General features: G+C 41.0%; 2 protein-coding genes across 9 annotated transcripts; one reads left to right on the forward strand and one right to left on the reverse strand.

Moving 5' to 3' along the window:
- Positions 1 to 77: 77 nt before the first annotated feature.
- Positions 78 to 9,223, forward strand: stau1 (staufen double-stranded RNA binding protein 1). Of its 8 annotated transcripts, none has more exons than XM_033627673.2 (15): positions 79 to 263; positions 2,247 to 2,561; positions 3,987 to 4,111; positions 4,196 to 4,352; positions 4,470 to 4,626; positions 4,754 to 4,925; positions 5,035 to 5,133; positions 5,274 to 5,486; positions 5,575 to 5,718; positions 5,851 to 5,997; positions 6,109 to 6,184; positions 6,265 to 6,584; positions 6,682 to 6,804; positions 7,834 to 7,913; positions 8,416 to 9,223. In XM_033627673.2, the coding sequence occupies exons 2-15, from the start codon at positions 2,369 to 2,371 to the stop codon at positions 8,501 to 8,503; spliced, it is 2,094 nt and encodes a 697-aa protein (XP_033483564.1). In that variant the 5' UTR covers positions 79 to 263; positions 2,247 to 2,368; the 3' UTR covers positions 8,504 to 9,223. The 8 variants fall into 8 exon arrangements, with proteins under 8 accessions (XP_033483562.1, XP_033483564.1, XP_033483566.1 ...); XM_033627675.2 differs by having other exon boundaries at positions 4,473 to 4,626; XM_033627676.2 differs by having other exon boundaries at positions 4,196 to 4,340.
- Positions 9,224 to 11,303: 2,080 nt separating this feature from the next.
- rdh20 (retinol dehydrogenase 20) lies at positions 11,304 to 17,594 on the reverse strand. Its single transcript, XM_033627267.2, has 5 exons — positions 16,990 to 17,594; positions 14,606 to 14,704; positions 14,242 to 14,387; positions 12,019 to 12,150; positions 11,304 to 11,908 (listed from the first exon to the last, which is right to left on the reverse strand). The coding sequence occupies exons 1-5, from the start codon at positions 17,440 to 17,442 to the stop codon at positions 11,788 to 11,790; spliced, it is 951 nt and encodes a 316-aa protein (XP_033483158.1). The 5' UTR covers positions 17,443 to 17,594; the 3' UTR covers positions 11,304 to 11,787.
- Between the last annotated feature and the right edge of the window lie 2,540 nt (positions 17,595 to 20,134).

Consider the following 20,134-nt stretch of genomic DNA (forward strand, 5'->3'; position numbering starts at 1 on the left):
ATGGTTTTTCACTCTTCATAAAATCCTATATTATTTTGGAAGCACTTCCTCTCTGTCGACGTCACTTCCGTAAGAGAGACTCAAGATAGGGCCATTCTCTTTAGTGTTTGCCCTGTTCTCCCAATGTCCACCTCCTCACCGCCCGCATTTTGATATAAAAATATCATAGACTGGCTCTTGAAACTGGCCATTAGCCAAAGCAAACGATAGCAAATCAACGTGTATTATGGAGTAACTAAAAACTGAACAGAAGGAACGACGAGGTGAGGTTTATTTTGTGCAGTGACTTGACGAGAGACGGGGTTAGCTAGCTAGCCAGCTAGCTAGCAGTTTCACCGGCTTTTCCTTCACTCCCTGGGAATTATGACAAATTTAATTAGCAGATACATTAGTGTCATGTACTGCTGCTTATGTGTTGTGAGTGCATCTTTCTGAAGACACCATTGCTGCTCTTATTTTAGTGTTTAGGTTGATTTTTACTGAGATTGTTCAATTATATCCATCCTTGCCACTGTAGCCACTAAGCTAGCATCAGTTGGCTAACGTGGTCCCTTTGGGAAAGCTCGTATAGCTGTCCGTCGGCCTGATTTAATTCAGAGCTTGTTAATGGCCTACAGACAGCAGTGTCTGCTACATAGATGTTTTCACACAGATAGTCAAATCTAGCCAGATGATCCGTGAGAAATTTCCGTGTAACGTCAACGCTTTGCATATTTGTTCGGGCGAAGCTCCTATTTGTAAAAGCTAACGGTAGCTAGCTTGCCGGTTAATCTCCTTATAAACTAACCTTAGCAAATATCAAAGTCGACTTTTTATTACCAAGTTTGGTGATTAGTATGGCATACATCTAGTAACGTTGGCGTGAGGTCAGTGTTAAAATCAGTGCATGGGAATATTCATTAAATCACAGTTAGCCAAAGCTCAAAGGGCCCCAGAACACCCAGACAGTGACACCTCCCAACCGTGCAGCCTGAATGAGAACAAAATAATTAGGATGATTTTTGGATCAGCAGCGTCCTTAATTGACAACCAGGGCACCGCAAAATGTTGGTGAGGAAACCATTTAGGACAAGCAAACAGTGGTGGGGTCAATGTCGGTTTTGCTCTGTCACAATTCATTGTTTGGCTGTCTTCATTCTTGTTGGCTGTGACGGGTAAATAATGCGAATAATAATGGTGAGGGGTGTCGTCCTGTGGGCTCTGCACAAATCTCTGTCTGCCTGTGATGTGCATTTTCAGGGCCATATACACATTATTCGGAGACCTTCATGAATGCTGTCAATGCTTAAGTAAATACAAAAATGTACAGGGCAGTTAGCTACCAGGGGTGTCATCTTGTCTTGTCCTGTCCTGTACTGCTGTCACATCAATTACACTTGTAAATTCATTATTGCGTAAAAGTCACACTGACACTAATAACTCATTCATAATGAATTCTCTCACTATTGCAAATAGATGCAATATCTTAAAGAAATGTCTTCATGTGCAGTTTTTGCACAAAGGCAAGGATAGAATATCCTATAAATGTGACCAGTGACAGCAGAGCAGAAACCAGAGCCCATCAGATGCATACTTTTTAATGTTTATTGTGCACTTATCTCTGTCATATATGAAGACGGCTGCTTTATATGTAGCCTAGGCTTTCTTCTAGACTGCATTGTGTGTTTTACTATAGCCAAACAGTTTTGAAAATCATGCCAGTGGAGTGTTGTGTGTTGAATCTTGCCTTCATGAAAAAATATTCTTGTCAAATGTCAAAAATTACATTGAATTCACGTGGACCTATTTTCAATTTAACAATCTAAATGATTCAAAGGTTAAAAACGTATCACCTTAAAGGTGTTAAGTTGAATTTGAGGGTGCGAACGCTTCCTGTGAAGCTCAGTGGTTAGCAGTGTTGTCTCAGAGAGAGAAGGTGCTGGTTGTAACCTTACACCGTCAGCTGGGGCCTTTTTGTATACATTTTGCATGTTCTCCCCACATCTGCATGGGTTCCCTCCTACTGTTCAAACACATGCAGATTCAGTGATTTGGAAACTAAATTGTGCATAGATGCGAGTGTGGTTGTTTTTCTTTGTCAGGCCTGTGCCTGGGAGTGCTCTTAATCTTGCCCATTTAGTGCTGGAGGCCCCAGTGTCTGTTACAGTGACACTTTTTTGATGAATGGAAAATTGTGTAATGTTCTTCTTCTTGTAGAAATGGACACATCGTAGTTTCTTCACACATTTTGTGTCCTCACTTTCCAGGCAGAGCTTACATTCAGACCTCCTCAATCAACAGTTCCTCCCACTTTGGCATTCACCATTGCTGCACTACAAAGTTCTTATCTTGACCTCAGTCGACGATTGACTAAAATAGACCAACGAGGATGTCCCAGCTCCAGTTTCAGTGTCCGGCTAGTCCCATGCCTGCTGCCTCAGCTCCAATGCAGCTGGGGCAGCCACAGCCTGGCTACAGCATCCCCTGTGCGTCAGGCACCCTACCCTCGGAGAGTGCCAGCCAGCCCATCAGGAGCTCTGCACTCCCTGCGGGCTCAGCCACTCCCTACAGTACCACCACAGGTTTGTTTCATTTGTTTGTTAAATAAGGGTTTTTGTGCACATCAAAGACCCTTTTGTTTAGCCACTGACATTTGGGGTCGCTAATATCAACTGCAAAATTATACAATGTGTATTTGTCAAATTAACACTTTGTATAAGAACTCTCTGTCTCTTGAGGGCTCTCTGTACACTAGGGCTGCCACTAACGATTATTTTCATTGTCGACTAATCTGTCGATTATTTCTTCGATTAGTCGACTAATCATTTCATCGAAAAATGTGTTAAAATGTTGAAAAATGTCGGTCTGTCTCGCCCAAACCCCAAAATTACGTCATCTAATGTCTTGTTTCGTATTCACGCCGAAGGGTTTTAGTTCACTGTCACGGGAGAGTGTGTAAAGCTGCCAATATCTGAACTTAAGAAGCTGCAATAAGAGTATTTTGGGGTACTTTTATAGTACTTTACTATGAAAAATGACTCAAACCGATTAGTCGACTACTAAAATAGTCACCGATTATTTAATCAGTCGATTAGTCGTCAATTAGTCGACTAATCGTAGCAGCCCTACTGTACACCACGGTCACTGCATTCATTATTTATGTTTTTGTCTGTGTTTATTTGCTGTCAGACCTTTGGACTAGGCGCAGCTCATTGTTTTTGTCTTCATGATCAGCATTGGGGGTAACACGCTGAAGTAATATGTTACGTTTTAGCAGTAAGGAAGTTATGTAACACAATAGCAACAGGATTTCGGGTAAAATTATTACATTTACAAGGTCACGCAACGTGATACCATAAACTGTTTATCGTTTAATTTTTCATTCATCCACACCACTCTACTTTCACTAGTGCGCTAACAGAGAAAACATAACCCAAAAGTTGTTGTGTGTTGACATGTCATTATACACTACTTTATAGAAGGGTGCTGGTGATAAGCACATCTGGGTGATGCCACACTGTGCGTTATTATGTTCAGTGTGTTTCCATTAATATACCTACCCAGCATCCCGTTCTGCTTTTGCATCTGGCTGCCTGAAAGCAGCGGGGATAAGGAGCTGGCTGTATTTTTCCTCATCCTGGTGATCAACACATCTGGGTGATGTTAGTATATGTTGGATGTGTTAACATTCACAGCCCTGACAACTACAGAGCAATGCCGACACACAGTCCCGTTCTAATGCATAACTCTGAGTTCGTTGCTGTTGTAGCTGACCGACACACCGGGACCTGGCAAGCGGGTCTTCCAGCTCTGGTGTACCAACTTGTGTGTGTCATAGTGTCTTGATTGCGCGCCATTCTGTTTGTTGTGCTAACCTCAATATTTGTTTGTTGTGTTTCATACCATAGGCCCATAAATATTTATCCAAAGCTCATAAATCTCAGAGAGATCCTCTGCCTGACTCTCCCTATTAGTTGTTATTATAGTTGATCTAATTTTTGTTTTAGCAGTATCTAACATGGCAAACCCTAAAGAGAAGACCCCCATGTGTTTGGTGAATGAGTTAGCCCGTTTCAACAAGATTCAGCCTGAGTATAAGCTGCTGTGTGAGCAAGGACCAGCTCACTCAAAGGTATTTAAAGTAATTTTTACAAACTATGCTGTTGCCTTTTTTTTGACACAAGTTCATGCTAATAAGGCCTCCTGCGTCTGTCAGATTTTCTCCGTAAGGCTCACACTAGGAGATCAGCACTGGGAGGCAGAGGGGACCAGCATCAAGAAAGCCCAGCATTCCGCTGCTGCATCCGCCCTAGCTGAGACGACACTTCCCAAGCCCACCGTGAGGACGCCCCGCAACACAGGCAAGAACCCAGGTGGGCTCTTCCCACTGGCTCTGTTGCAGTCTCTTTAACGTTTGTGAACACTTAATAGAAAAGAGTTTTCTCAAATATGTAGTTTCATCTTTGGTTTTCTGTGTGTTGGCCTTACAGCAGATGGCATGACACATACCATGGAGTTAAATGCACTTTGTATGAAGCTTGGTAAAAAGCCCATGTATAAACCCATCGACCCCTACCCGGCGATGAGACCACCAAACTTCAATTACAATGTCCGGGCTCCAGGACCTTACCAGCGCTCTATGCAACAGTGAGTTTCCTTTACTTTGAAATTTGAAAAGAGGACATGCTTTCATTTTGTCCTCATTTTGAATAATCTCATGAAGTTTCTTTTTGAGATGGAAAAAAACTGTTGCATGTTTTGTGTGTGTGTCTAGGTACTATTACCCATTTCCTCCAGTGGGACCAATGATATACCACATGGAGCTTTCCATCGGAGGCCAGCAGTTTATTGGGAAGGGACGCACACGGCAGTTGGCCAAACATGACGCTGCTGCCAAGGCCCTGAAAGTGCTGCACAAGGAGCCAATATTGCAGCAGCTGCCAGTGGTGAGAAGAGAAGTGCACACTCAGCATGAAATATTGCTAGAACGCCTCTGTGCCATTTTATTCAGACTTATTGCTTTTCTTTCTTTAATATGCTGTCTGCTCTTGACAGATGAACGGAGAGCCAGAGGAGGAAGAGAACCTCAACAAATCAGAAATCAGTCAAGTGTTTGAAATTGCACTTAAACGCAACTTACCTGTCAACTTTGAGGTGGTTTATGTTCCTTCTTTGTAGAGATTAATAGGAATGCATCAGTTTATTGACACATAGACTTAGCCTAATTTGTCACCAGTTTAATTTTAGCACACAATTGCTCCTCTACGTCATCATTTGTCACTGTTGTTCTCTAGGTTTTAAAAGAAGAAGGCCCTCCCCACATGAAGAGTTTTGTAGTGCGTGTTACAGTCGGGGAATTCACTGGAGAAGGCGAAGGAAAAAGTAAAAAGATTGCCAAGAAGCTGGCAGCAGCAGCGGTGCTGGGGGAGTTGAAGAGGCTACCCCATATACCCAGTGTGGAAAAGACGCTGCCACGCATCAAAAAGAAAACCAAATCCATCATCAAAGTAATGTGACCAGTGGACTGCAATCATCCTAATCAGTACAGACGCAAAGACTCTTCATTAAGTGATGATTAACCTCTTCTGCCAACAGCTGCAGACCAGCCCAGAGTATGGCCAGGGAATGAATCCCATTAGCCGCCTGGCTCAGATCCAGCAGGCCAAGAAGGAGAAGGAGCCGGAGTACAGCATGGTGACGGAGAGAGGTCTACCTCGTCGTAGGGAGTTTGTCATGCAGGTGAGTCAACGGCAGCGGAGGCATGCTGTTAGCATGAATAGCAACGTCAGTCTCTGTTTTTGTTTTGCTTGTTAAGTTCTAGTTTTAACTGAGTACTTTTCCTGTGTGTCTGCTGCCTGCTTTCTGGGGCAGGTGACAGTGTGCGGCCAGACTGCAGAGGGAATGGGACCTAGTAAGAAGGTGGCCAAGAGGAACGCAGCAGAGAAAATGCTGGAGCTCTTGGGATATAAAGTGCCTCAGCCTCAGCCCCCTAAACCGGCACTTAAAACTGATGAAAAGGTACCACTACACCTAGTAGCAAGCAATTCTTGTAAAATGGAAGACAAGGATGATTTGATATGACAAACCTTTATTCACTCATTCACATAGATTGTTTTTTTTAATACCTAGACTCCAGTGAAAAAACCTGGTGATGGGCGCAAAGTGACCTTCTTTGAACCTGGCTCTGTAGAGGAGGTGGCATTGAGTAAGCGGCACTCGTCACATTTTGTACTCTGCTGTGTCATTTCCGTTGAGCTCCTTCACAAATGTGCTTTTCCTTTCAAGGTTCCAAGGAGGAGGACTTCCGCCTGCCTTACTTGAGCCACCAGCAGCTGCCTGCAGGTATCCTGCCCATGGTCCCTGAGGTGGCTCAGGCAGTCGGGGCCTGCCAAGTGACCCAGGCCAAGGACTACAGTCGAGCTGTACCCAACCCAGGCAAGGCCACAATCACTGCCATGATTGCCAACGAGCTCCTTTACGCAGGGACATCAATGACTGCTGAAACTATCCTAAAGAACAAAAATAATTTGAACCAGCTGCCCCACGGACCCCTCACCAGGCCTTCGGAACAGCTCAGCTTTCTTGCGGCGGTGCAGGGCCTGCAGGTAACTTAATACTTCTGCTTTGGTCATTAGTGTGCATCTATTTGATTTAGCCAAAAGAAGTGATATAAATTCATTAAAATATTTTATTTGCCTGCAGGTGGAATACAAAGACTTTCCCAAAAACAATAAGAATGAGTTTGTGTCACTGATTAATTGCTCCTCCCAGCAACCGCTCATCAGTCATGGGATTGGGAAAGATGTAGAGTCCTGTCATGATATGGTGAGTTTGTTTTTTTTAAACTGCAAAATGTATTGTGACACTTTTAGTAGTTTAACAGCTTTAAATCTAGAATGTATCTGTCAAAACTTACAATGCAGTTATTCACATTGTGTGTGAGCTACAGGAGCTTTGACAAAAGAGACAACTTTCCAACTAAAATTGGAAATGTGGAAGCACAGGGTGTCTGCAGGTCCTTAAAGTTTTAAAATGTCTTCAATTAAGTTCTCTTAATATAAGTCCTTAAAAAGTCTTACGTCGTCTTAAATTCAGATTCGATGAGTCTTAAATATTTTCAGTACTGTGGAAATTTCTCCAACCTGACTGACCTGATGATGGTTTACAATATATGTATATATAATGTGTATTTCCATTGCAGGTTTGGTCTTAAATTTCATATAAGGTGGCATTAAAAAAGATCTTAAAAAGTCAAATTTGATTTGCTTACATCTGTAGACACTATGGAGTATTTCCATGCCTCAGGAAGGGCAATCCGTAGGACTAAAATGCTGCAAATAAGTGTCTCAAACATATAAATTCTAAAGCATCAGTCCTTGCATGATCATGTTAACTTTAAATATGTCCAACTTGGTGCCAAGGTGCTTAATAAAATGTAAAAATGTTAGCATATGTAATAGTAAGAGAAAAAAAATGTATTTTTGATTTAGGGGTGAACTGTCCCTTTAACAAAACAGGTGTCATATGCTGTAATTTCTACAAAAATAAATGTTTTGCCCCTAAATATATCATGCAGGCCTGTCTTGTGTGGACAAGATTCAGACAGTGGATTCTGCTCTTGCACAGAACAAAGCCAGTGTTATTTCCTTAGACATTTTTATTTCCTTAAGTCGTCAAAGGTCCCAAAATCAGAGCAAAAAGTCGTCTGCTTTCTGGATACTCGCTCTTTTTTGTTGGAGATAATGTACTATCAAGACAATGTGGCTTTACTTTACAGGGTTGTACCCAGTCGAGTTGTAGTTGCCTCTTAAAAATGCTCACTGCAATAACTTACCCTGTTCTCCATCTCCACAGGCTGCATTGAATATATTGAAGTTACTCTCGGAGTTGGACCAGCAGCCAAATGAAAGGACAGGAAATGGACCAGTTTCTCGGTAAGATGTGACAAACACTGTCTCTGCTTACTATAGCTGTGTTAATAATAAGCCATTCATTCCGCTAATAATCATAATGAGAAATTAGAATAGAAGTGCCTCGTGAAAACACTTTAATCAGCATAAAACGCAGTGTCCTCAAGATGCTGCGCCTCGCTTACCAGTGCTCTCCACTAATTTTCCAAGTGCTGCATGTTTCGCAGGGAGTCTATTAATCTATTAATTTTAACATAAACACAAGGCTCAGCTTTTGCTTATTGATTCTGGTTGTAGTATACTTTAAAGATGGTGTTTGAGTAAATGTTGCAAACACTCAAACAGCTTTTATCTTTTCTAAAAGTCTAATTAACAGATCATGTCAGCACGCATGTAAATAGTTCTATGGGCCTGATGAATTCAATTAAATACACTGAAACGAATAAACGCTAGTGCACCATCAGAGGAATATTTGGGGACTGTTTAACTGTTAACACTGATACTATATGTGACTTATTTTCTACAGGTGCGGCAAGCAGGAAATCGAAGGTGACTTGCACCTCAAACAGGCTAACTCAAGCACATTGGCACAGACCCTGGATGGCACTGTTTAGATGATCAGGTTTGGTTGTCATTAAAAGCACTAGAGAAAACTCAGACACTGTGTTCTTAGTTTTAGACGGCTACAGGAAGCTTCTGACGCTGTAGGCTCTAAACCATCACTGTTCATATTCATCGTTCCAAAAAATGTTCACAGTTAAACAAGATTGATTGGAAAAAAAATAGGTTCTTCCCCTTGATGTTGTTTAATTGTTCACAGTATTTATTTTGTTGCTTTGTAGAAAAAGTAGCTGCATCCTAGTCAACGAGATCGGGGTTTACTTGTTGGGAAAAAAAAAGAAGCGATTTACTGTGAATTCTGTTTTGTTTTGCCTAGAACTTGTTTCCTCTCTGTGAGACCTTCTAACTCTTGTTTTTAAGTCTTTTACGTTTTATCCCCGCGCTGAGGTAGTTCATCAAGTAAAATCTTCTAAAGGTTTGGACCTCGTCTTTGTCTAGGGTGCAGCTGGCGAACCTCTGTTGATTTTCCTAGAGTGCTTTATATCAACAACCACAAGTGAAGTGTTATTGACATTACCATGTAGGGCCGGGAAGAATTTGTGACTAAATGTAGCGTGTGATGTAATGTGACGTTGTCTCTGCTGTGTGTGGCAGGGACGTTTCCCTGTTGCGTCAGTTCCCCCGATACTCCCTTTTCCTCCCTTATGTCAACCTCCCTTTTCTCTCCGCTCCCCATGGTAATTAAACTTGCGTGCTTACATGCACAAAACAAATACTTCTCTCATCTTGTCTTTTCATTTACCTGTCAATGGTGGAATATAGAACTGAAAAGTTTAAGGGCTGTGCAATAGTTCAATACAGTTTATCAACTTTTAGTGGTGTCATATCTTGATGATATAATCCTGTTTTTTTTTTTTTTTGTCAGCATTTTCCAAATTAATGGTTCCTAAACAGTGTAAGTAATATTTAAAGTGATTTAAAGGGCCAGACACACCATGTTGACGTCAAAGAACTAGTGGAGATGAAAGCAGATTGTTGCATTGTCTTTGTTTGGGCCAAAAGTTGCACCTGAACACACCACAAAGATGACAGCCAGTGGCCAACTCGCCTGCATGTTCTGCACCTGCATGAGAGGAGATAACTCGGTGGCAGTAGTCTGTATTTGTCATTTAAAAAGAGATACCGTAAGACCAACGAGACAGATTCAAGGCGCTAGTCAGCCATTTAGCATATTAGCAACACAACCTGATGTTGAAAGACTAAAGGACATTTACTGTCTGCCAGGAAACGATACCAAAAACAGTCACAGATTATTTCTGCTAAAGGAGCTCAATGAAATAATCTTGCCTATAAATTCATTTCGATTTCACTTCCTCTTGATTTAGCCATTCATTTGCTCTCCTCACTTCTGTTTCTCTTCTCTGCACTGAGCTGAACTGTCAATCAGAGTGATTTCACTTCTCCACGGGCTCTGTTGCTGATTCAACATTCTGAATTGGCCAAAAAAAAAGCCAACAAGGACCAACTAGTACCAACGATGTGGAACACACCACAAAAACTAAGCCAATATATGCTCACTGACGGCCCAGCATTGACCATAGGCCGACTGTCATCTTGGTGTGCCAGGCCCTAATAAAGGCCCACACACACCAAAGCAACTCCATCGTCGCTGATTGAACATGCTCAATTAGCTTTAAAAAGAAAGCACATGAGGGAAAACAGTGTTGGAAACACCGGGACGACAAGGGCCACAGACACTCACAAACGGCCGACCATTGGCTTGGTGTTAGGTATAACAATTTCTTTATCTGTTTACAGTGCTACCAACAGTTTCTTTTGAAAAAATAATTCAATCAGCATCACTGAACATAAGTTAAACTGGATTACATGCATGCCTCTTTTCCTGTGGAGCCCTCCTGCTTCGTTAGTTTGAATCCAGCCCTGGACTGGCAGACTCCGCCACTAACAATAAAAACTATAGTGAAGTAACTACTGAATGTAATTGAATGGGTGTTTCTGACTTTAAATATTAAAAATAGGATTTTATAAAAAGATCAAGGATTATAACTAACTTTTTTTTTACACATTTCAGATTTTTGTCTGAACACCACTGATTACACTGAATATTATTTAATATATGAATTTGTATACTTTTGCCATATCTTTATGGGGAAAAAAGTCTCAGCTGTTGTTAAAAGTTGATCAGTTCTGATTAGCTTTGATTCTTGTGATTAATGAGTTGTTAAAAAAACAAAAAGCACATGAATTTTCATCAGAATTCAGCCGCTATGAACATTTACATCATATAATAAAGATAAATCTATGAATGAGTGATTCGTTTTGATACAAAGCTAAAAACTTTATGCAAAAGTTTGCTGTTTTAATTTTTGAGCGCCCAAACATGAGCTCAATCTGGGACATTACCATTGGAGACATTTTAAACAGTGCGTTTTTCCATTATGCTGTAGGAAATGCTTCATTAGTCATACCTGCTCCCTTGCATGGAAACATTTTAGCACAGTGATTACGTTTTCCCGTATTACTGCTGTCTTTTGAGATTAGCCACACTTGTAAGCACCTGTAAAAACTATATCTGTGCATTGACACGAGCATAATCTGCAAGGTAGAGGGAGAAAGTGCAGCAGCTCTAAATCTGGGCCACTGAGAATACTTTTTTTTTTAAAGGAATTAGAGAGAAAATTGAATAAGAAAAACAGAATCAAAGCATGTTTGATTCAGGTCGGCCTCTTACCCTCTACAAGCATAACTCCTTTATCAACCTCACCACTCATGTTTGCTAATTTACATGTCTTGGGAAGTTTACAGCACAAACTACTTGCTCTCACCACACACTTTAGCAGTTTTCAGTTATTTTATTTTACGTAAACATAATATAGCACAATATTATGGTACATTATTAAGTTACAGATATTAAAGACACTCACATTCCCCTTTTGGCCAGTCCAGGATTCAGTCACTCTCAGTGTGAAGTCATTTCACAGGTGTTTGGTGAGTTTGAAGGGACTTTAAACTTGATCTTATTGAAATGTTTTAGGGTGCTGATGAACACTTGGCTGAGTCGTCATCTGGTACACGCCTCTGACTGATCACTGTAAAGATCTAAAGCCCCTCCATCTGGCCTCTGCATGACCTCTGATCATCTGTATGTTATTGAATCCTGGCAGTAGCTGGGCAGTTTGGCTCGCTGCTGTCCATGCAAGCAGAGGGATTTTTCTTTTCTTTTTACTTTTCTTCTTTTTTTTGTCTTTTTGGCAAATGGCATTTTAATTTTAAGGTTTAGACTCCCTACAGTAGTCATAACTGTACTCAGGTACGATTACGCAACTGCAATGGCAGTGTTAGACACTTGCTTCCTCTTGGTGTCAATGAAGGGGTACATGCACTTGTCGGACCCCATGAAACGATACGTGACCACGTTGGATTCCCATGGCAACAATCTGAAAAGTAACATCAAATACTGAACATCAGCTGCAAAGCAATGGAAGTGCACATCAACCAGACTAATGTACGGTCTCTGGGTAAGATGAACACGTGGCTTTGCACTTACGCTCTGGAGATGACAGGCAGGTATGTGAGGCGAGGGATGCACACTAAGGGTTGGTCTATCAGGATGGCGTTCATGGCCTGCTCGACGCAGTACTGAGGATCCAGAGGGGGAAGGAGCAGTTCCACTTCTTCCCTATTAGTGGCACCAAAGGACAAACAGGCTGTCACTTAGCAGTTAGTGTGCAGCGTTTTGACAGCAAACGGAAGACACCACTTTGAGCAGAATACTATGTCAACATACCAAGATTCCTGTGTTGCATTTTTGTTACACATGAATTTTGCTAAGAACGTGACCAGTGTTAGACAACTCCCATTCCAGAAAGGTTAGGACACTGTGTAAAACATACATCAAATCAGACTGCAATGTTTTGCAAATCCTTTGATATACATCAGGGAAAATAAGTTTCCACCATGTCAATTTTTTTTCATTTAACCCTTTGAAACCTGGAGCAACATCACTTTTCTTGTGCTGCTTTCAGACACCTTTTGCAAGTAGTTAAACCTTTGAAATCTGAGCAAATTGGTGCAATTTCTTTCAAAAACATTGTCAAAACAGGCAATGAGCACAGGGAAGAAATGTACCACAAATTGAAATAAATAAATAAATAATAACAAATAAATAATACATAAACCTAGGGGGAAACTACATTTAGAATATTTATTATCATATTATATATACTATACTGTATATACTGTATCATATTATACATTTTAAAATTATGTTAAAGTTAAAGAATTATTAGGATTTCAAGTACTTTTCCAGGTCATTTCCTTGTTCGTCTGTTTTTAACTTTCTTTTTTCCTTACCAGTTTTCTTGTTCTTAATTATCTCTTTTTGCTAACTCTAATTAACTCTAAGTAGCTCAGTCCATAGGGACCTGGGTTGGGAACCGGAGGGTCGCCTGTTCAAGTCCCCATACTGACCAAATATGGAGCGTGGACTGGTAGCTGGAGAGGTGCCAGTTCACCTCCTGGGCACCCCCGAGGTGCCCTTGAGCATGGCACCGAACCCCCCCAACCGCTCGGCGTGCTTTTCATGGGCAGCCCCCTCACTCTGACATCTCTCCACTTTATGCATGTATAGGTCCTGTTTGTGCATGTGTGTGTTTGGAACTGTGTGTAATTGACAACGGAGTGAAAAAAATTAATTTCCCCTCGGGGATTAATAAAGTATATAAAATTTTAAATTAAAAAAAAAATAGTTCAAATTTTTGGGGTAATTTCTTCTTTCGTTGCTCAGTGCCTTCCTTGTTTTTAAAAGAAATCAAGTGAATTTGCTCAGATTCCGAAGGGTTAACGTATTTCCATTGAAACTATTAATGTGAGATTTATACCACATATTGGTAGTGATTCAAAAATAACTACACAGACAAAGAATTTGTAACATTAATACAAAATATGTGCAATAAAGTGGAATGAGACAGGAAAAGGGAATAAAACATGCTAACTAAAATGTATTTAATACTTGGAGAAGCCGTTGTTTACAATGCCAGCTTTAAGATGCTTCCCATATGAAGAAACCAGTGTCTCAGTGTTCAGATGTGATGATGGCCCATTCTTCCACACAGTCTTTGGATCGCGAAGATTTTTAGGGGCCTGCTTATGAATCATGAGAAACTATTTCACTTTCAAAACTTCAACTATGAGTGTCCTCAGTTCCTAAATGCTACTGGGTGTTGTTAACAGAAAAGGTGATGTAACCCAGAGGTAAACATGCGCCAGCTTTTTTGGAAGTGTTGCAGGCATCGAGTTCAGAATGAGTGTTTATTTATTAAAAAAAAACAATGAAGTTTATCAGTTTGAACACTGAATATATTGTCTTTGTATTGTATTAAGTTGAATATAGTTCATAAAGGATTTGCAATTCCTTGCAATCTGTTTTTATTTACAGTTTTACACAACTTTTTTTTGGAATCAGGGTTGTATTTCAGCATATCAGAGCGATACATTGTACACCTGAACCTAGTGGGACAGAAGCAAGTCAGGAACACAATTGCTTGATTGGAAATTTTCTAAATGAGTTATAAAAATGCTAAAACATCCTTCATTTCTCTAAGCAAATATAACCACAGAATGATATTTGGTGTGTCTGTGTTAGGGAAAAGGGTTGTGTTCATGCGATGATTTGGTTGGGTCTAAATCACTCCGTTCAGATTCTAGAAAATACAGTGTAATGATAGGATGTAACTGAATTAAGCAGTATGTGATAATGTTGCTGACATACCGAATCTTGCAGCCTTCAAACATGCCTGTGTCCACGATATAGGGGCACACAAGCGTCGTCTTCACTCCTTCAACCTCCTCAGCCAGCAGCTCGTGGGCCAGAGACTCATGGAAGCCCACTGCAGCAAACTTACTGGCACAGTAATCCTGTCTCAAACACAAATTAAAGCTTTTATTGAAGTATTGAATATTTACAAAAATTATTCTTGATCCACCACACCGCAACGCTTAAACTATTGTCTTTATAATATGAGTTTGAATTTGTGACAACATTTGCTGACTTGTGCAGAAAAGTGTGTGAAAGGCTGTAACAGTAAAGCTGTCGTATCTTAGTATCGCAGTGATGCTTTCACTCCCTGGTTCACCTCGACACAAGCTGTGCTGAAGAGGCCGAGGACGCTGGCGATGGTGATGATGTGTCCATGATTCTGGGCCTTCATCTGAGGGAGGAAGGCCTTCACTGTCTGAGGCATGCACACACACACACATACACACACACATAAACACATACATTGTTAACAAACCCGTGCAGCGTTCATATGACTTGTAGTGACTTAGATGTTGCTCAATGTGAAGGAAGCTTATGTTGCACGAGCAGCTTCATATTAAGAGGATTTATGTACTCTATAGCCCATAGTGTGAAGGGGATAATGCTATTAACGCAATACATTTTACACGTCATGTGTCACCCTGACTGTGCACAATAATCTGCTCTGTACAGCAGCTGATGGCTGGAAAGATTGTGCTTTGTAAAATTCAAAAGCTCCCAGGTCAGTGCTGAATCATTGTTGGTGTTGGACTCAAAACGTGTGCCACCTACAAAACAGGGCAGATCTGATTTTAAGAAATTAAATACCATTCACTGATCGGGGAGCAAAGTGGGGGGAAAAGGTGGCAAAGTAAACAGAGTGTGTGTGCAGCTTTATATTTTATTAAAATCTTATTGCTGATGTGTTCCTGCCGAAGCACAAATAGTATTCACGCCATGGAGACAATGATTGAATAAAATCACATTTTATATGTGATTTGCTGCTAAACGCTACTCATCCATTAAGGATGACCTTAGAATGACATTTTAATAAAACATGAAGCTGCACAGACAAACAGTTTGGAGGGTGTGCCACCTTTTTCACTCTGAAGTTCTTCTCTGTCTTTTATGGATATTATATATACTAATACTGGCACACACCAGATATTTCTGTAAAGGCACAAAGTCAAAGAGTAGTGATGAATATTTGGCTGTCGTTTACAACAACAGTTACTAATCAGGAAGTAAGAGCATAAATTAACCATCCTGAATTTTGGATTTCAAACTTATTTGACACCAAAGTGCTGTTACGTGACAAATAGACCTATTTCTCCAAAGTGTCCATCAGTTGAAAGGTTCTGGGAACAAATTACAAAACGTCTCTCTAAAATTTTGGGTGTTCAGATTGACTGCTCTCCAGCATGTACTCTACTTGATAATGATTCAGGGCAGAACTTTAATGACACTCAGAGGCAGCTATGGTTATCAGTGTGCACTGCTGCGTAAAAGACTAGTCCTAGACTTTATCTGTGGAGCTCTTTGTTGCTAGGATAAAGGGGGCAGGTTGCATCATGCTTGAGGCGAGGAAGAAGGGACTCAACTTAGCTAGAAAAATGGTCTGAATTTGTATTTTGTCTTTATCTTTACTTCATAGTGCACGTTTGAGAAACTTTATACATGTATAGTAAAAGGCGGTATGGTGGTGCAGTGGTTAGCAGAGACTCCTGGTTAGAACTCCAGGGTGGGGGAGCCCCTCTATGCAGAGTTTGCATGTTCTCCCCGTGTCAGTGTGGGTTTTCTCCAGGTACTCCAGCTTCCTCCCACAGTCCAAAGACATGCAGGTTAATCGCTGACTCTAAATTGTCCGTAGGTGTGAATGTGAGTGTGAATGGCTGTCTGTCTCTATGTATCAGCCCTGTGATAGTCTGGTGACCTGTCCAGGGTCAGCTGGGATAGGCTCCAGCCCCCCTGTGACCCCCAACAGGATAAGCAGTTATGGAAAATGGATGAATGAATGAATAGAAGAATTTAGAGAAAGACCCACGGGGGGTGAGGAATGATTAAAAGGTGCAGGTGTATATGTTCTTAGTGTCTGTTACTGTCTTTGAGTAGACTACAGCTGAATAATATGAGGTATGATGTTATTAAGAGAAGGTCAGACAGTTTTTGTTGTGTTTTTTTTTTTGTTATTATGCTCTTTTTATGCCATTAACTGTTTGTCGTTGCCCTGATATCTACATGTGCTATGTTATTTACAGCAGTCATTGGTTAATGAATACTTGCAAGTTGTGTTGACAGACACAGATACACAGATACTCCACTGTCCACCAGGGGCAATATGTTAATATTACATCAATATCATGATATGAGACTAGGTATCATTTTTGATAGTGAAGTATTGTATTCTCCTGTTTTATTATTTGTCTTTAGTCATCAAATCCTCATTACTGATGATCATCTATCAAAAATATTGTGTGAATATTTTTGAAAACACAAATATTCAACCCTACAATATCACTGCAGTAGAGATAATGAGGTATTTCATCAAAAATATTGTGATCTATGAATCTCTCCATATCCTCCAGCCCTTAAATGTAGCACTATTAATAAGTCAAGGGCAGCTGGACTTCCTGTCAGGTCTTGTCTCACCTCTCTTCAACACTTTAGGTGTGACTGGTCAAATATCTTCAACACATTTCATACTGATCAAAGCACTCTCACCCAGAAGAGGGCATGGCAGTTGACTTTCATGGTCCTCTCCATCAGCTCATCAGGACAGTCTAACATGCGCTGCCCAGCCACCACTCCGGCGTTGTTCACCAGCATGGTCACGTCCCGGCCCAGGTCCTTGCGCACCAGGTCTGCGCTGCGATACACATCCTCCCTGTTGGTCACGTCCACTGTGTATGTGTACGCCTTACCCCCCATCTCACGCACCAGCTTGGCTGTCTGCTCGTTGGCGCTGCTGTTGACGTCCCACAGCACCACCACTGCCCCGTGCTTGGTGAATTCCTGAGCAAAGAGACGACCCAGGCCTCCACCTGAGCCTGTGATCAGCACCAGCTCGCTATCAATGGGCTTGGTGCGTGGGCGCAGGACGGCCCGCACAGAGTTGCGCAGGATGAAGTAAATCACATCCAGCAGCATCATCTGGAGGTCCATTAGAAAAATCATTTTGATTTGATTTACTGCTGATGGTCTCCGTCGCCTATAGTGGATCTGACTTCACACCTGTTATCTGTGTAGGTGTGTTTCCTACAGACGCACTAAGTGTGAAAGATGCAGACAGCCAAGCTGGTGTTTCCCTCCTTCTGTGAGACTCAGCCTCCATCTGTGGTTCATTTAAACACTCTCCTCCCGGATTAGAGGAAATACCTTGAGCTCCTAATAAAAGCACTTATGTTGCAAGCTGTGAATGTATGCATTATCATCATCACTGAGGGAAATAACGTGCCAGATGGCATTACACTGAGTAAAGATTCTTGAAGTTTCAGGGACTTTGGAGGACATAATTCAAAGTTGACAGCTTGCACATACGTCTGCATTACATGTGCGCATGCTCACTTTGAGGTGAAGAGATTAAATGGGACATAGAGGTGATTTTTCATCATTAGTCCCCATTAGTTCAAGGCCCCATAATAAATATCTAGCATCCAAAAGTTCTCACTAATTGTTGGACCTCAGAGCAGTTTGTCCCTGATGTGAAATAGTAATGATGTATATTAATGAAACCCAGCCTCAGCTGTACGAGGACTAATGAGCGTTTTAATATTTGAATAGTACAGAAGTAAGAAAATGAAGAGCTGGTGATTTAATACACATACTGTGCACCTCATAGACTCCCCAAATATCTTGTAAAGACAGTGCAGTGGCTCAGAGGTTAGCGCAGCTGCCTCACAGTTCTAATTAAGTAGTGAGATAAAGTTTACTGTTTGTTTCAACATCCAAGGATAAGCTTTGGTCCCAGCTCCACCTCTGCCCCACAGCACAGTCAGAGTCATATTAAATAAGAACATAAGGAGATTATGTATATGCGGACTGTAAATCTCTGCATTGTTGCTTATGTCCCAGAGGGCTGCTTGTTGTGTATCACGTTTTTGCTTTCTGGATGACCGCTGCTAGCTTTATTAAATCCTGATGTTGGCATGTGATTTTATTTTACTTTATAGGTAGGTGTGAATGTGAGTGTGAATGATTGTCTGTCTCTATGTGTCAGCCCTGTGATAGTCTGATGACCTGCCCAGGGTCTCACCCCCCCCCCCCCCCCCCCAAAAGATGTGAGCTATATTTGGGGAATTATATAAGTGAAATCACATGTTTGAACCTGTTTATTATAAATCTTGAAATTGGCTTGAGAGTTAATCCGTCTCAATGATTATCTGCATTCATTATTCTCAGTTATTTTAATGTTGCATCTTAAGCGCAGTTGAAATTGCCACCAGTGATGTTAAGATCTATGTATATACAGTGAAGATATATTAGATAATTTTATTTGCCAATCAACATTTAAACATGGAGCTTTTTATCTCTCAACAATATTACAATATTACATGAAGACAAATCGTTCTCTTTCTAAAACAACGAATTTATTTACAGAAATGGGTCAAAGCTGTAAAGAAGGTTAGTTTAAATACTGCCAAGAATTTTGCCCTACTGTGACTTGTTGAGCAACACTTAGAAACACCAGCAAAGTGAGCGCCTTAAATCTGGTGGTATAACCTGGACGTTGGCATGCAGCTCAAGAGATGTGGATACAGTGTGGAGCTGTGTCTGATTCTTTGCCAGCCAGTTTCCCCGTAAGATATGCCAAAAATGCTATGTTTCTAAAGTGTAGTGTTTTCTACTGGCGGGACGCCATCACAGCCTGGACCATTCCTGTCTTTTTAGAGTTTATCGAATCTGTGCAGCTTTTAAGGCACAATCCATAAAAGAAAGTTGAATTTTAATGTGAGACCTGCTTAAGAAATTAAGGCTCTTATTTTAAAGAGAAAAACTTTAAGTTTCCTGTTGAAAAAATGTTGTAAGAAAAGAAATATAAGAACAGGAGGGAGGGCGTGAGTGGAGTCTGTACGAGCCTGTGGCTGTGGTGCTGACTGTTTACTGGAGCAGTAAATGGTCGTCATGTCTGCAAGCTACACACTTTTGTAAGGGGCCACAGGGTAAAGGCCCACACATAAGAATCCACAACTATCATGGTAATGCTTTTTGCTGTTTTAGATTCAGATTCACACAACTTTATTAATCCCACCAGGGACATTTTGTTTGAACAGCATGCCTTGAACTCATACTATAGCATAACCTACAGTAGACACATAAATAGATGAGTAATAAATAAAAATCAGAAATAAAAAATATGCCAAGGAGTTCAGTGGAAAAAAAGGAATTTATAAGAAATAAAAAAGTTAATAGACTGATTAGCAATAAAAGAGATTTTTAAAAAAATACAGAGGATTTTTTTCTATGTTCCCCTCAGTTCTGGAGCTTGTGGTGTTTTGAGTATGGAGTCTTTCAGCTCCCCTCTCTCTGCTCATATCTCCTCCCTCTACACACACAACAGAAGGCTACTGGGAATCTTAGCTCAAGCGGAGGCCTGCACTGTCCACACTGTTGTTCTTTTTGCATGAATAACCTCGGCCGTAGGAGTTTCATTAATCCACTCTTTTCACATGTTGAGGCACACATGGGCCTGGGAAGCTGGTGGCTTCACCAACACAGAGAGGAAGACAGAGAGAGATCATTTAAGCAAATAGACATTTTTTTATTGTGCTTTTGCAAGTGAAGGTGGATTTTTTTTCATGACATCGAATTACAGAAAATGTGGTGTGTATGCAAATGCATCCCAGTGAGGATCTCTGTCTAACTTTTT

Source organism: Epinephelus lanceolatus, chromosome 1 (genome assembly GCF_041903045.1).
Source record: "Epinephelus lanceolatus isolate andai-2023 chromosome 1, ASM4190304v1, whole genome shotgun sequence".
NCBI classification, from domain to species: domain Eukaryota; kingdom Metazoa; phylum Chordata; class Actinopteri; order Perciformes; family Serranidae; genus Epinephelus; species Epinephelus lanceolatus.

Excerpts from the sequence above, each read along its gene's own strand:
- stau1 (XM_033627671.2), top strand. The coding sequence starts at position 2,369 with ATGTCCCAGCTCCAGTTTCAGTGTCCGGCTAGTCCCATGCCTGCTGCC. Across the intron at positions 4,926-5,034 it reads TATTGCAGCAGCTGCCAGTG|ATGAACGGAGAGCCAGAGGA; the intron begins GTGAGAAGAGAA and ends TGCTCTTGACAG. Across the intron at positions 7,914-8,415 it reads GGAAATGGACCAGTTTCTCG|GTGCGGCAAGCAGGAAATCG; the intron begins GTAAGATGTGAC and ends TATTTTCTACAG.
- rdh20 (XM_033627267.2), bottom strand. The coding sequence starts at position 17,442 with ATGATTTTTCTAATGGACCTCCAGATGATGCTGCTGGATGTGATTTAC. Across the intron at positions 14,705-16,989 it reads ACTGCCATGCCCTCTTCTGG|ACAGTGAAGGCCTTCCTCCC; the intron begins GTGAGAGTGCTT and ends TGCATGCCTCAG. Across the intron at positions 12,151-14,241 it reads TTTGAAGGCTGCAAGATTCG|GGAAGAAGTGGAACTGCTCC; the intron begins GTATGTCAGCAA and ends TGCCACTAATAG.